We start from the raw sequence: 17,286 nt of genomic DNA on the forward strand, positions 1-17,286 counted from the left end.
TGTTAAGGTGGAACACATAAAATATTTTATTTAGGGTTTAAATCTTCCTATTTCCAAAAGAATTGGAGGCAGTTAATAGTACACTGACAAATAAAATTGAGGTAAAGAGCCTCATGTGATATCTAGATCTTAGTAAAAGCAATGTAATAAACTTCATACCTGCCTTTAATGTGACAACACACTATTTATTTACTTCCTTTAACATTTTTAAAATTTCCTTTAATACACAGCTACAGAATAAACAGAAATATGACCAGAGTTAGGAGAAACCAAATACAGAAATAAAAAAATAAGAACACCTATAGAAGATCTGAAAAAAAAAAAATCAGCCATTTACTAAACAGACTAAACTGCACTCTAAAATATTAAAACTCAGGAGTTCCCATTGTGGCTAAGCAGTTAACGAATCTGACTAGCATCCATGAGGACGCAGGTTCGATTCCGGGTCTTGTTCAGTGGGTTAAGGATCCAGTGTTGCAGTGAGCTGTGGTATAGGTCGAAATCAGGACTGGGATCCCGAGTTGCTGTGGCTGTGGTGTAGACTGACAGCTACAGTTCCCATTCAGCCCCTAGCCTGGGAACTTCCATATGCCATGGGTGCAGCCCTAAAAAGACAATAAATAAACAAACAAACAAATAAAATCTTGAAACTCAGCAATTTCCCAGTAAAACCTAAAACCTACTAGCATGTGTAAAAAATATGCTTCCAGAACCCTAAGAAAATGTGAGTTCAAAAAGTAATGAACTAGTTAATTTTTTTCAAAGTTAAAAAAAAAATTTTAAAGGGTGTTTCAGTTCTTCAGAAATTTTAATTAACAAGAACACATCACCCCCTGAGTATTTTTGATGAGATACTACTGAAGCACTTCAGACATTGATATTACCTAATTCCAAATATACTTCAGGGAGCATTCCTAAGGGACTGACTTTAAGTGATTAAAATAAAAAGAAGAGCAGAGGGGCCTTAGAAACCCATCAAATTCTCTTACAGATAAAACCCAAAGTGTTGACTGATGTATGGTCACAGATTTCTAAACTATCCTTCGAGAAATGTTTTCTATTTTGTCTTCTCTTTACACTTTATCATCGCAAACACTAACATTTGATGAGGCATAACGGTTGTGTCACATCAGAGGATCATCGTTCCAAACACGGCTTCTATTTTAGGCTTGGTGGCTGACACATGGTTCATTTTGGCATCTCTCACTTGACATCCTTGAGCCTTGCCTTCCCCTGCAGGAATGCAATTACTCTTGCTTAAATTTCATACGGAGGCTTAACCATGGTTTACAAAGTGGACGGCTAGCTAGAAAATTACAGCCACAAAAAAACTAATAAAATCTCCAGGTTACCACTGGCCTTGCCGCAAACTCAAAAGGCGATTCAATGCAGCATCGAATTCAAGAGCGCTAAGATAACAACTTAGAGTGAGCTCCAAAAGGAAATTTCTTCATTTGGGTAAAGTCACAACATAAATAGATGCTATTTCAAAATGCATTTGAAATTAAGTGCAGCAGGCAAATGGAAAAGAGCCAGCAGAGAAAAATGAGCTGAGTGTGGTTCATGGCCACTAAGATCCTGCAAATGACCCTGTGAGCAAATGGATTCAAGATCACATGGCCCTGGAACCCTGGACCCACAGCTGTTTGATGCCCAGTTGTTGCTATCTTTGGCATCTCCATATGAGGGCATCTGGGAACAACCAGCCGTGTTGGAGAAGCCGGTGTTACTGAATTCTGCTCGCACTAACTTGACTCTCCTTCTCCACTGCTGTGTACAGATTTGCTCATTAAGATGGACCAAGGCAGCATCCTTTTCCGGGAACCCTTTCTAATACCTTGAGCTGAAAAACGTAAGTAATTGCATTTTCTTCTGTTAGATCAGTGCTAACAGCTGATTCCTTTTGTCATTTATGAATTTTTGACTGCCAACAAATGAATATTCTGACCAGTATAGTTATCTATGAAAATTCACTTTGCTCTCTTTTTTTTTCCCCCCTTAGGTGCTTGGTATCAAACTACAGAAATAACTTACACCAGTCTTGCTTGCCACAGAATCAGAATCGTTATAATAGGGCTTAATTCAAAGCTAATAGGAAGCTTTATTGAGTGAGTCATGGTAATTTGTTCTTTAATTCCATTTCAGTCAGTGCCTCTTCACATTCAGGAAGTAATTTTTAAAATCAAGTCTAAATCATTTCTATCTAAAGTTAAAAGCACAGAGCATATGTGACAGAAAAACACCCCAGCCTCAAGAATCATAATTCCGTCTCAGTAGGGCAATAACATGCAAATTACTTACAAAAATGTGAGCTTTAACTGCTAGGTTACCAGGAAAAAATTATTCAGAAACAGCTATAATAAAACTTTTTACAAATTCTATAGTTCTTTGCCTTCCTTCAGCACACAGGTGCTCCTATAAGGCCCATAAACCCCAGCATGAAACTGTTGGTCTATATTTAGTGTTAACTTAGCCAAGTAGTATAAGATTCCAAATAGTAACTTTTCCATAATGCCTAAGGTTTTTAGTAAATATGTTACTGAAACTATGCTTTAAAAAGAAACGGGAAAAAAAAAAAAAAAAAAAAAAAAAAAACCCACCGTGCCTTGATTCAACTGGTAACTGATGAGATTCTTACTAGATTGAGATTGATGTCCTTATTTGGCTGATGTGATTTGTAAACGGACACTTTTCCCCACTTCTGCCATGATGAGCTCACATACATAAATACCGGGTAGCAGGTGGAGCTGCCACTCTGACAACTAACCTGCCCAGGACTCCAGACCAACCAGAGAGTTATCAGGACAGAATGAGGTTGTAACACCCGAACCAGGATGAGGGCTGATCAGAGGACTCCTAGAGCTTCCTGTAGCTGCAAAAGTGGACTGTGCCTGGGAGATCGTATGGCTACAGACACGCTGCCCCCACTGCCAGTGATGGACGCACTTTATCTCTTCACCTTTCTTTAAGGCTTTATTCTCGGAGTTTTTATGCATCCTCCTTTCTTCGGAATGCCTGCCTCTTAACGTGGTTCTCACACACACATGCCAAGGAGTCTGCCCTCTGGTGGACATAAGAGAAACTACAGTCAGGAGACCAGCAGTCCCACAAGCCCACTTCGCAGATCGCAGGGCATTTACTATTCCAGCAGGACACCAAGAGTTAAGTGGCGAACTGGTCTGTAATCCTTTATAATCCTACCCTCCATGGCCATGACTAGATGTACATTTTTCACCCCTTGAAACACGTTGCATGTTGTCAATTGGAGAATGTTTGCCCCCAAAATTCCTTTTACAACTTGTATTCAATATGGACCTCATTCTACTCTGGGGGAAAAGGAATGCCTGTCATTTTTTTTTCTAAAAAACTTCAGCTATACCAGAGAACCACTTCATGAAGAAGCATGATATAACTAGTAACTGTTCTCTCAGAAGCACATGATACATTAAAATCTATGTCAAATTCCTTGAAAACTGAAAATGCTTGTTAGTTATTATCATGCTCAGCTTTTATTTCCCAACTACCCGATCTGTTTTAAACCATCTATTTTTTGAAGAAATAATAGCCTCAGTTTGAACACTATGTGTTTTTCTCTCTCCTGTGAACTTCCAGCCCTGTGAAGTATGTATTAATCCCTCAAAGATGCGGGAAATGGAAACCAGACAATTCTTCACACCAGTCTGAATTCAGCCGTATTTTACACCAGTGAGGGAGGTGAGGTTTCTTTTTTTTTTATGGCGTGTGACCACTTAGACTTCTGGAGAACCACTTCAGAGCAAAGCAAGATAACCTGCCTCCTTTTAGCTATTATGTAACTGAAAGGTCACATCCAGAAGTTTTGAGTCACAAGAAAATAGGTATTCTCCGGTGAATTATTCAATCGGGAGATATTCTAAAGGACTTCTGCCTTTTCCTTTCAATTATTATATCTCATTCCCAGGAAACTAAACCATATGTCATCAGTGACTTGAGTCAAAGATGACAGTTGTTTCAAAATTAATGCATGAACCTCAAAACCAAGAACTTACTAGGCAGGGACCATTTTAAAGTCCTGTAACCCATCAATATTAACCAAGATTCAGGGAATGAATTGGTCTATCATATGCTATTTTACTTGCTTTGAAGAAAACTCAAGCATTCTTACACATTGAATTCCATTATCCTATCCAGCAACTACCCCACAATTTCATGAGGAATAAGGCATTTAACATACAAATTAACACTTGCTTCTCTCTTCTTCCCCCTAAAATTCCAGTAAAAAGGCAAAATAAGGAGAGAGTCCTCCTGAGGCACAGCAGGTTAAGGATCCAGTGTTGTCACTGCAGCAGGTCGCGGCTACAGCACAGGTTCAATTCCTGGTCCAGGAACGTCTACATGCTGCAGGATGCAGCAAAGAAAAAACAGAAAGAAGAAAGAATAAAAAAGAATAAAAATTACAAAACCTCAGGAAAATAGGAAGAAACAATACTGAGCAAGATGTCAACAAATGTATTCAACACAAAGAGAGTGGTTGGTATGTGCCTTGGCAGACCCATCACTGATGAGTGAGGGGACAAAAGCTGTAGAACTCAGGCAGGCTTAGGAACTGGAGGTAACGATCGCAGCTAAATACAGGCAGTTAATTTCATGTTAGCCAAAAACAGAATGCAAAAGAAAGACTGGAAAGCCATGTCACAGAAATCTCCCAGAAAGAGAAAGAAATGAATAAGAAATAAGGCCAGAGGCTCAACCCAGCAGCTGTAGGATCTCACGGAGTTCCAGAACAAAGAAAATGTGTCATGTGTGTGGCTGAGGGCAGGAGCTTAACATTTTCAATTGCCACAGTCCACCAAAGCACGTAAACCACACGTCTAGAATAGTAGACAGAGATTTAAAGAACAAACAAAAACACATTAGAAGTGAAAATTGCATCAGACATCACCAACACTTTAATCACAACAGAGCGCTGCCTTCAACTCTGAATTTGGTGTTCTACCTAGAATGTTATATCCCAAGACAATTTACCTGTCAGGCATGTGAAATTTCAAAATAACTGACCTCCCGCACACTCATGCCCAGAAGTCAACCGAAGGAAGTGTTCCACTTTAACAAGAAAGTAATCCAACCACCAAGACATAGGGTGCAGATGTGGAATCCAGCTCAAAGAGAGAAGAAAACAAATTCCAGGACGATGAAATCTCAGGAAACAGCTGCGAACTCAGATGTGAGAGAAAAAAAGACACAAGTATTCTGTTGGGCCCTGACCATGTAGAAAATAGATCAAGATTAGTTTTACAAATGTATGTGGGATTGCTGGGGAAGAATTAGTTATGTAAAAGCAAGACAAGATGTCCTGTGTGTGGGAGTTCCCACGGTGGCACAGCAGAAACAAATCTGATAGTTAGTATTCGGGAGGATGTGGGTTCCATCCCTGGCCTCCCTCAGAGGGTCAAGGATCCAGTGGTGCCCTGAGCTGTGGTACCGCCACACCTGCAGCCCTAAAAAATAAAAGCAAAAACAAACAAAAAATCCTGATTCAGAAATGAACAGAAATAGGCTCACTATAATGCAAACATGGTGATTTAACAACAAAAAAAAAATTGGGAGGAGAAATCTTTTTAGGGCCACACCTGCGGCATATGGAGCTCCCCAGGCTAGGGGTCGAATCAACGCTCTAGCTGCCAGCCTACACCACAGCCACAGCAACGCCAGATCTGAGCCGCATCTGTGACCTACACCACAGCTCACGGCAACGCCAGATCCTTAACCCACTGGGCGACGCCAGGGATCGAACCCGAAATCTCATGGTTCCTAGTCAGATTGTTTCTGCTGCATGATGGGAACTTCTCTTCAGTTCGCAAATAAATAAATAACTGTATAAACATATTACTTAGAAATCTGAAACCAAGGTGCTAGGAAAAACCTAAAGGCGGAAATGAAATGCCTCCTGAGAAATAAATGAGAAAGGATGGAGCAGGGGCTACCTTCCTTATAAGCTTTGAAATACTACTAAACTATGTATGTTACTTTTATAAAGATTATTATTTTAAAACACACATATATGAAGTTGAAAGTGTAGGAAAAAATACTGCTTGAAATCTCTTCTCTATAGTTCTAACCTATTTGGAATATAAAGAGGTGACTAACATGCAACCCCAAGTTCAAGATTCCAGGTCGGTTTTTCAAGGCACTGTATGAGAGATGGAACTCATCCTCCTAGCAGCAACAGCAACTCCAGAGGCCAGCCAGTGATTTCCAATTAAGGGGCACATCAGACCTCCCAGTAGCTTAGAAAAAATACCTCCATTGATTTTGGTCCTTATTTATATGCCTCCACAGCCCCCTTCTGCTTTGTGCACCAATATAAATAAACCTTATAAATTCTAAACTGCAGATAGATTTGTGCAATATAGTCTTAATATAACGTATAACAGTAACAAAATCCTAATGCACTGTCAAAATGCTTACAAATTGTAAAAAAACGATCACCACATTGGGGGAACAAACAGCAACAGTTTTAAAAGTAGTTGGAATGCCAATAATATATTGCTATATCTCTTCATTTATTTTCATGTTTCCGAATATACAGAGTAAGTTGTTTCAGGCTTTCCCTACCCGACTTGGTCATTGTGAACTCTGTACCTCAACCCATAAATGTTTCTTCTATTAGAAAAGAAGCACTTTCGGTGTGAAAAGATCTTTATTTCAAAAAAAAGAGCACAAGGTCTTACACAGCAAGTGAAGTTAGTGTTATTGCCCTCAGAGGTCAAGGTCAGCAACCTTTCTGGCAGATACTAGTTCATCCTAACTCCCAACAGATGGACTGAAAGGCCTCATGATATAATTCCCTTTGATGATCCCAGTGACAAAATTATTAGGTTCCATTTAAAACAGAAAATAATAGTAGCTTTTCCAGAAGAACTAGCTCCCAAAATTATATCTGGAACTCATTTGGCTAAGATCTTAAGTTATCTATACCATTCTAATCAATTTTTCTGACAACCACACCATAAGAAGTTTAACCTTGGCTAATAGTTTTTTGTCATGAAATCAAGTGAAATACCATATTTTTGCTCTCTTCATAAATAGAAAATGACCAAACATTACAAACACTTCATTCAAGTTTACTGATTATATATACAGAATATTCAATAATCAGAACTCACCATTTGCAATACTATACATTAAATATAACCCCTACTACAAAAGCTGTTGGCCCAAGATAAAAACTGTCTCTAGAGTAAATACATTAGAAATTACAAAAAGGGGAGGGGGGTATTTACAGGTCTTCAAATGCTAAAAATCTAGAAGAATTCTCCAACATCTGCTCTTTTATCTCGACATTTGCTTCGAGCTTTTGTTCGAGCTTTGAAGGCTGCAGAATTGTATAAATGCTGCAAAGAGGAAAAGGCAAATACATGTGAGCTACTAAAGCTTAAGATATTCTTATAATAAGTAAAAAAATCACAAAGGAGAAATGAACTAATTTGGCCCTGTAAATATTTTTAACATTTATAAAACACACACAAAGAATGAAGGGAAAAATTAACACATAAAAGTTCATGGCTACTTTGTTTAAAGAAAACTATAACCAAATATGTAAAAATACCAAGAAAACTCCAGGAAAAAAAGTTTTAAAAAGTGTATCAACATTAAATTTGATCAAGGAAAAGACAAATCATGAATTAATGTAAACAAAATATTCAATTTTGCTGTTAATTAAAATAAGGAAGAAATTAGGTCTCATTCAAACTAACAAATTTTCAAAATTATGAAACCCAATGCTGTCAAATAGGTACATGCAATAGCTACGCGTCACTGCTGAAAACAATTTAAAGTCACAGAATAACTTTGGAAGGTAATTTGGCAAATTTTTTTTAAGGACAACTTTTATTGCTACCATTGCATCATTAAGACATGGGTTCTGACTGCAATGGCATCTTCAGACTGCACAGGGAGCTCATTAAGAGAAACACAGGTGGGCTGGAGAGGCAGGGGAACTCACTTTTACGGAGAAAATCCTAAGAGCTCCACATATAACTAGGGTACTGGATTCAGTTACTACACGTTACACACCTGAATCACAGCTGCCCTGACCTCGGACAGTCTCTCTGACTGTAAGTGAGTGAACTGATCAGTTTTTTTTAAAACCTAATTTCAGTTGTTAGATACTTCCCTGGTCAGCACCTTGATGTATTAACTATATCAAACTGTTTTATACAAATGTCAAAAATGCTTTCAACAAATCTAAGAGTGTCCTAATCACATGGCCCTTTTAAGCTTCAACTTAAGACAAACAAAAATGAAACAAGTAATTTTTGTTCCCAAACTCCAGCAATTGAAAGGAGACACAAATCACCATGGTAAGGGGAGTCCTTTTTCTATGACCACCTAATGCAGGTGGGGCAGTTGTGAGGTACCTTTTTCAGATTAACCTGCATTTAAATCATGGCCATGGCCTGTCACAGTGAAATAATCTGTACTAAACTGCTAAGAAACTTTTTGAGGGTTTCCTCATCAGTGGAAGACAGGCTACAGATCATCTTAAAAAATCATAATCCAGCCCTTAGTCCCATGCAGGGATTTCTTTCAAGAAATTTAAAAGAAAAAATGTAGGCAAAAAATTAATATTTATTAAAAACAGTTTTAAAGTACTAAACAGTCAATTATGTGGCCATCAAAATGGTTCCAGATTCTATAAATAAACAATTCACTTCTACCAAGATGCCTATAACTTAAAACAAAAATAAAAGCAAAGAAAGTGTTGGCAAGGATGTCAAAATCTGAACTCTTCTACTGCTGGTGGGAATGTGATATGGTGCAGTCACCATAGAAAACAGGTAAACACAGAATTAATCACATAACCAAACAGCTCTAGTCCTACAAGACTGGAAAACAGGCAAAAATGTGTATTGTTATCACAGCACTATTTAAAAGGGCCAGAAAGTGGAAACACCAAAAGTTCACCATCTAATGAATGGATAAGCATGTGGAGTGGCTGCACAGTGGAGTATTATTCAGCCCCAAAATGAGTGAAGTACGGATACATGCCTGTATCACAGATCAACCTTGGCAACATTACGCTAAGTGCAAGAAAGAAAAAAAAAAAACAGTCACAAAGAGTCATGTTATATAGTTCTGTGTATACAAAATATCCAGAACAGGAAAACCCATAGAGAAAGAAGGCGCACTCGTGATTGTCAGCCGCTGGGGGGAGGAGGGAGTCGAGTAAAAAGCGAATACTTAATAGACATGAGTTTCCTTTTGAGAAATGTTTAGAAACTAGATAGTGGCTGGTAATGGCTAAATGCCGGTACACTTTAAAAGTTTATTTTACATTATGTGAATTTTTCCTCAGTAAAAAAAAAAAATACAAATATAAGGATTTTCAAAATGTTAAATGAAAATACTATTAGTCACTATTTAATGTTACAAACTCTCTGAGCACATGTTTCCCTACTTATAAAATCAATCTGGAACTTACTAAGTTTAGGCTCAGTGATCTGATATGAAAGAAGCATTGGAGTTCCCGTCGTGGCGCAGTGGTTAGCGAATCCGACTAGGAACCATGAGGTTGCGGGTTCGATCCCTGCCCTTGCTCAGTGGGTTAAGGATCCGGTGTTGCCGTGAGCTGTGTTGTAGGTCGCAGACACGGCTTGGATCCTGTGTTGCTGTGGCTCTGGCACAGGCTGGAGGCTACAGCTCTGATTAGACCCCTAGCCTGGGAATCTCCATATGCCGTGGGAGCGGCCCAAGAAATGGCAAAAAAACAAAAACAAAAACAAAAAAAACAAAAAATGAAAGAAGCATTGTATAAATATTTGTTCTTAAGTATATAAACTTCATGGAGTAAAAGCAAACGAAAAAGGAAAATAACTTCTATGATCTATGATAATAGGATTATGGATAAAGAATTTCTCATCGTATTCTAAATATAGTAGTTTCTATGCTTTTGGTGTAGCTATTCTGTCTGAAACATCATGAACTAAAACCTCACACACAAAGCTAAAAACCTATCACCTGGCACAATCAAAACTTTGGCTCTACTTTTCTCCCATGTACTTAGTTCTATTGAAAACAAAAACAAAACCTACCCTTTCGAAACGAGAAATCTTCATTGTTTTAAGTGTTGCAGCATCAAGCATCACTGGGGGTCCAAGTTCAAACACATTGCGAAGGAATTCATTTGACTTAAAAGAAAAATGTAGTAAGACTCGGTATTAAAAATCAGCTCTTTTTTTTAACTACATAAAGTGAAATCTGCGTGACAAGTTATGTGAAGTTTATAAATGTGAACTTAGGTCACATATTTTCCCTCGGTTTCTCATAAAACCAAACTGTTTTCCAATGCCTTACATTCAAGAAAGCTCTAGCAAACTATTTGCTTTCCAACAAAGATACCAATAGGGCTCCAACAGCTTTAGAGATGCTCCACCAAACATAACACAACACAAAACAGGAAGGACAGTTTCACATTTACGCAATTTATTTTCCAAAAATAAATTTTCTATTTTGTATTATCACTAAGCTGAAAATCTTCTGTATACTCAAGCTTCAAAAGCCAATTAAGTGAGGTACATTCAAAACTGCTCCCTTAGCAAACACAGGAGTTCTCTGATGGCCTAGCAGTTTAAAGATTTGGATTGTCACTGCTATGGCTTGGGTTCAATCCCTGGCCCAGAAATTTCTGCATGCCATGAGCTCAGCCCAAAAAACAAACAAACAAACAAACAAAAAAGCAAACATAGAGAAAGATGTCACCGACTCACCTGCAAGTGGTACTGCATCCCTGATCCAAGAATCTCCTTAAATGTGTCATAAGTACGTTTTTTCACCCAGCAATCAATATACATGCGTTCAGGACCAAATTTAACAGTTTCTGTTGGAAAATCCCGTTCCTGGTCAAAAAAAGGACAAAAATTACAAGAGGAACTAAAAGGACCTAAAGAGAGCCTACATAAACATAATTTCTAAATAGATAAACACATGTTAAAATGAACAGTATGGTCTAAAGCCACATCTCCATCCCTGACATACGTAGGAATAGACCAGAAAGCAGAAGTACTATCCTAAGGGCGTAGAATTAATTTGTCTCACTATGGTAGACTTGAAGGCACAACTAAGTTTGGGTAAATATTAATGGCAAAACCACACTGTTGTACATGTTTTTACATTTCGATGGCACTCAGCAAACTTGGGGGGAAGTCAGATACTGTACGGGTCTAGGATTGGTGCAGCAGGGGAGAAGGCTGCAGGACAAGTCAGAAAGCCAAGACATCCCTACAAGTCAGCAGTGGAATTCAGGGAAGCAAAAAATCTAGGAAAGTGAAGATGGGGTTGATAGACCAACCAAAAAGGAGGATGAGCAACCAGAGGGTTGCCAAGGGCCTAAGAGGAGTCTTATTAAGAAAATGAGGGATAATGTTTGAATTTAAGGCTTCAGAGAGGGAACAGAATTTTGCCACAGGATAATTTCTAAAGCATAACCACAAAAGGGGGGCCCAAATGAAATGGAAATTCACATTCCCAAACACATGGAGAAGTCACCCAGAGCGGTGAGAGAACGTGAGGGGGGGGCAGGAAAGGCTGCTCCACTCTTTGATGACTCACGATATGGAAGAGCAACCGGGAAGGGAGGGAACAGGGGCTCTTCACAGAGACCACAGAAGGAGGGGGATGGACCTGAGATGTAAGACCACGACGAGAGGAACCACCAGCCCACCTCTCTCGGCAGAGGCAGCAGCTTATGCAGAACAGAATGTGCATCTTGGGACTTTGTGAACATGCTTAGTGGTTATGCCCCTCCCTGGCAAGTGATTTAACCTGTCTGGGTGTGTTCTCTTGCCTGTAAGATGGGGCTATCGAACCTCTACGACAGAGAATCAGCAGAGGTCTAAGACAGCATGTCTGTGAAGCACCTACAGCAACTGGTCTGTTAACAGTTCAAAAAAGACCAGTGGGATTCTATTATTTCAGCCTTTGTTATTTCAGAAAACACTGAGACACCAGACAGAACTCGCAGCATCCTTGCCTATTCCATCCTCCTCAATCAGACAGACAGGCCCTCCTGCCCTTCGATGTTAGTTATTACTTTTCAACCACATCACACTCCCAATCTTTTGCTTACACTTCCAAATGCTCCTTTCTCTATCCGTTCCTTCTCCCATAAACTGTCTCCAGCAGCTAAAACAAAACAACAAACCCTCCCACAATCCGGCTATCAACTCTCTTCCCGTTCCCATTTCAGCCACATTTTTAAAAATAATAGTCAACTCTTCCACTTCCCATTCACTTTCAAACCACTTCAACCTGCCTTTGCTCCATCGCTGTACTGAAGCTGCACTTGGTCACCGATGACCAAGCTGACAAATCCAATAGACATGCTTCATTCCCTCTCACCTGACCTACCTGCAGCATTTGGCCCTGCTGAAAAGCAGCACAGGACAGTGCGTTCAAATTCCAGCTTTGCTACTTACTGTCATTTATTCCTTGGGTCTTCATTTTTCCTTAAAAAGATAATTCTATTGCTTGAGAGTTGTAATGGGACTGAAATAAGATAACTGTATGTCCAAGCACCTAACATATTAAATGTCTGCTGATTTAACACATGAGCTTCAAGAAGGGTTTTCGGATGTAAAGAAATGGTGAGGCAACAGCCATCACACCCCAAATGGACAATTCTCTGTAGCAGTTGGACCATCTTTCTTTCAAAGATCCATCAAAGAAACAGAGTCCTTCAGAGAGCTGGGTTTCAATGAAAGAAGAGATAAGAACACTTAGCACAGCTCTGAGACTAGGCAGGTGCCCTGAAGCAGGGCTGGAGGAACAAGGAACCGAGTCCAAGAGCAGAGAAGGAACAGAAACTGAGATAAGGAGGTGAGGGTGGGTTAAGGCTGTGAGCCTTACACTAGAGGAGAATGAAGCAAACAGAGAGCTTTCATTTTCAGCAGTGCCTAGAGGGCTAGCGGGGAGGCAGGGAGGACACAGACGGACACACCAGGAGGCTTGTGAAAGCTGGTGCAAGTTCAGATTTCATCTGTACCTTTCTCAGGAGAGTCAGGGCTATGGGGCCGGCCCAGGCTGAGGGGGCCTGTATTCAATGGGGCCTGTTGGGTCCTACCAACCCTTAAAACCTATTACCTGGACAGGATCATTCAAGACAGAAAATCTGAAATCGGGTCTAATCCAGAAAAATCTAGGACATATCATTTTATCTTTTGGAGGTTACGGGATCCAAATACTGGAATAGTTTCCATGATAAGAAAATTTTTTACATTAAAACTTTTTTACGCTTACATATATTTTTTGGGGGGGCCACACCTGTGACATACAAAGTTCCCAGGCCAGGGACTGAATCTGTGCCACAGCAGTGGCCTGAGACACAGTGACAACACCAGATCCTTAATCAATAGGGCACCAGGGAACTCCTTAAAAATTGTATTTACTTTTCTTTAATTTTGATTTTCAGTGCTGTGTTAATATCTGCTATATAGCAAAGTGATTCAGCCACACACATACACATATCCATTCCCATACGTGTAATTATGAAACAGTTCCGAGTAGAGCTCCTTGTGCCACATACAGCAGATCCCAGGGATCACCCATTGCATACACAAAAGTGTGTCTTTGCCATTCCCAAACCCTCAGTCCACCAATTTAAAATTGTTGAAATCCCCACCCTAAAATTTCACGTACATGTCACACTGAACGACGCCTTGGTAATATTCTTTTTTTTTTTTAATTTATTTATTTTTCCCACTGCACAGCATGGGGACCAAGCTACACATACACGTATACATACTTTTTCCTCCCATTGTTGTGTTGTGATGTAAGTATTTAGACATAGTTCTCAGTGCTACACAGCAGGAGCTCACGGTAAATCCATTCCAAGAGCAATAGTTTGCATCCATTAACCCCAGGCTCCCCATCCCTCCCACTCCCTCCCCCTCCCCCCAGGCAACCACAAGTCTATTCTCCAAATCCATGATTTTCTTTTCTGTGGAGAGCTTCATTTGTGCCTCATATTAGATTCCAGATGTAAGTGATATCATATGGTATTTGTCTTTCTCTTTCTGACTTATTTCACTCAGGATGAGAGTCTCTAGTTCCGTCCATGTTGCTGCAAACGGCATTATGTTGTTCTTTTTTATGGCTGAGTCGTAATTGGTAATATTCTTTAATGGACTGCCCTATCAGATAGCATGAACCTGAGAAACTTATCCTTTATATCCAAGAAATGTTTTTACCTGGCCACACACAAAAAATTGCTATTCTCCACAATAAGAGTGCCCTTGTCCTAGAGTCACTTTAACCGTATGTTCTGATCTCTAAAGGTTTCTAAATCAATGTACTGGCCAGGGAGGCTAGGGCAGGTTAGAGGACTACAGTAGGGATTCAAGCATCAAAAAATGATTTCTAAGTGACCCTGCTAAGATGCTGGGGGGTGTTATTTCAGTTTAGCAACTAGCCTTCCTGGGGAGATCACAACGGTCTTTGCTTAAAGGGACTAGGCAGTAATTTACTATTCACAAAAAATAATTCACTATCATACACCCTTGCTTCAATGGTGGCAACACCACCAAAGTGAAACACATTTCTATCACATGAACCTTTTTGATTGTCTTAACATTAAAAAGAAAACTTCTATAATATCTGAATTAAATTTCCCTTTCTTTAAAAAGAAATTTTTGTTGTTAAAAACTTGTTCTGTCTTAAAATGAGAGAAAGATTTTAGTCAAAGGCGAAGTTCAATCAGCAAAACCACCCAAATGTCAAGCCTGGTATGCAAGAATCGAACTTCAAAATTCCAGCATTAAGAGGTCTATCTCTCGAGTTCCCGCTGTGGCACAGTGTGTCAAGGATACAACTGCGGTGGCTTGGCTTGGGTTCGATACCCGGCCCAGCGCAGCAGGGTAAAAGGACCCAGCGTTGCCAAATCTGTGTGGCTCAGATTCAATTCCTAGCCTAGGAACTTCCATATGCTATGAGTGTAGCTGTTTAAAAAAATAAATAAAAATTTTAAAAATCAAATAATTAAAAAAATTTTAAAAGGCCTACCTCCACCGCCCTCAGGATGTCTCTGAACACCGACCGCTGCTTCCTCTTATCGACTTTGGCCCGGTGTTTATTTCCATCTGTAGCCAAAGCCCTCAACATCTGAGTCAAAGACTCCATGTCTTCATAAAAAAAGTCCTGGTCAGGAGGAAACACACACACGTACATATACATAAAACATGACAAAAATAGTCCATAAACAGCACCCAAAAGCTAATTTACCGGAGTTTGGGATAATTGTATAGTAAAATTACGCACTTAGGGACAAATGAAAAAGGGGTTCTTGGAGGCACAATTAGGTCTTATCAATAATGAAAAGAAAATTGCATAGTTATTACCACACAACAGGGTCCAAAGTCCTGGATCAGAATCTCAAATTTACTCCTCACTAAACCAAGTTTTAAAAATTATGAATGTGTTTTGTCACCTGTAAAAAGAAACTATCTACCCTCACACATGACAGTTTTAAGGATAAGACAATAAATATAAATGTGCCCAATAAGTAATAAAGTCTACTATGTCAATATTCCAGATTTAGAGGAACTTAAATAGAATTGGACTTTAAACCATCAGGGCAGCAATTACCCCTGTGTGAGGATGTTTACTGTCAAACAAAACATGAGGTTCTGCAGGAAGAATATCTAAGGTTTGAACCATAAATATCCATTATTTAGACAGATAGATAGATAGATGAAAAAAACCTTGGGCATAATTACATTAGCAATCATGCTACAAAATCCTAACTTTAAATCAAACTATGGTTTAATTAATTTTCTGTACACCTTACAACTACCCAACCCACCACTAGACACTCATCTTCCTTCAAAAAAGTTACTCAACAAAAATAGCAACCCAGTTCATTTTTGTCTTTGACAAGGACTTAGGTCAAATTAAACACGTCTGGATGAGTTCTCCTGGCTATCACCTATGATTTATTAAGTCAGAAAACATGATATGTAGGCAGTAATATATTTACACAACTTCAAACAAATTCAGTATGTATAATTTAAATTGTTCACTTTTAAGATGCATTTCCAAGGAAGAAGAAAAGAATTACCATTTCCAGTCAGAGGAGGAATACAAGATTAAAAACTGGAACATCTGGCTTCTGTGCCTTGAGGTTAAGGAGCCATTAACTAGCTCAATAAAATTAAATTTATTGCTCAACGGTTGAGTCCAATTTCTCACATAAAGAGACTTCATTATATTAAGGCTGACAGTATTATTAACTTACTTTTAATTCATACCTATCTTTCAAAAAAAGCAGGGGTGTGGAGTTCCCATTGTGGCTCAGCGATTAACAAACCCGAACCTGACTAGCATCCGTGAGGACATGGGTATGATCCCTGGCCTCGCTCAGTGGGTTCGTGAGCTGTGGTGTAGGTTGCACAGACAAGGCTCGGTTCCTGCATCTCTACGGCTCTGGTGTAGGCCAGTGGCTACAGCTCCAATTTGACCCCTGGCCTGGAACCTCCATAAGCCATACATGCAACCCTAGGAGGACAAAAAAAAAAATATAGCAGGGGTGGAGGGGAGCAACAAAACACAGGCCTAGAATGGAATATGAAGAACTGAGGCAATCCAGAACACATGTTAACCTTATGTAGAGTTAGCCACTGTTAATAACTTCCTTGATTGCAGAAAAATTTTCATTTCAGAAATACAGTCTTGGAGTTCCCATCGTAGCACAGTGGTTAACGAATTCGACTAGGAACCATGAGGTTTCGGGTTCGGTCCCTGGCCTTGCTCAGTGGGTTAAGGATCCGTAGTTGCCGTGAGCTGTGGTGTAGGTTGCAGACGTGGTTCGGATCCCGCGTTGCTGTGGCTCTGGCGTAGGCCAGTGGCTACAGCTCCGACTGGACTCCTAGCCCGGGAACCTCCATATGCCGCGGGAGCGGCCCAAAGAAATAGCAAAAAAACAAACAAAAAAAAGAAATACAGTCTTGCTCTTAAATTAAAAATCAGCTGTTAAGTAACCCAAGATTCTCTATGACAGAGATCACAAAGCAGGGTGATCAGCTGTCCCACATAGCCTACGACGAAGGGTTTCCTAGAACAAGACTTTTCAGTGCTAAACCTGCAACAGCACCAGGACGATGGAGCACCTTCCACAAACTCAAATACCTCTGAAAGCCAAAGTGTGGTGAAAAAGACAACCATGAGCAGACAGCGGTGAAGAACTGCAAAGCACATGTCCCAGGCTAAAGGGCCATGTAGCTTTTCCATCTTTGGCTTAGAAAAGTTAGACAGTAA

General features: G+C 39.7%; 1 protein-coding gene and 1 long non-coding RNA gene across 6 annotated transcripts in view; one reads left to right on the forward strand and one right to left on the reverse strand.

Moving 5' to 3' along the window:
* Window positions 573–7,282, forward strand: LOC106506809. 2 transcript variants are annotated; one of them, XR_002340212.1, is made up of 3 exons: window positions 573–1,852; window positions 2,003–3,177; window positions 3,613–7,282. It is a non-coding gene; the product is annotated as an uncharacterized LOC106506809 (long non-coding RNA). The 2 variants fall into 2 exon arrangements; XR_001302377.2 differs by having other exon boundaries at window positions 2,003–3,714; window positions 4,256–4,309.
* Window positions 6,661–17,286, reverse strand: part of IFRD1 (interferon related developmental regulator 1) — a 50,911-nt gene continuing 40,285 nt past the window's right edge. For 3 of the 4 annotated variants that reach the window (XM_013985699.2, XM_005673237.3, XM_021078531.1), the window contains 4 exons: window positions 15,037–15,171; window positions 10,749–10,877; window positions 10,074–10,169; window positions 6,661–7,373 (listed from right to left, as the gene is read on the reverse strand). In XM_013985699.2, the coding sequence (XP_013841153.1) occupies window positions 7,284–7,373; window positions 10,074–10,169; window positions 10,749–10,877; window positions 15,037–15,171 (450 nt within the window). In that variant the 3' untranslated portion in view covers window positions 6,661–7,283. The remainder of the gene's footprint in view (window positions 7,374–10,073; window positions 10,170–10,748; window positions 10,878–15,036; window positions 15,172–17,286) is intronic. The other variant, NM_001007519.1, reaches the window with a different exon arrangement.

This window comes from Sus scrofa, chromosome 18, assembly GCF_000003025.6.
Source record: "Sus scrofa isolate TJ Tabasco breed Duroc chromosome 18, Sscrofa11.1, whole genome shotgun sequence".
Classification (NCBI taxonomy): domain Eukaryota; kingdom Metazoa; phylum Chordata; class Mammalia; order Artiodactyla; family Suidae; genus Sus; species Sus scrofa.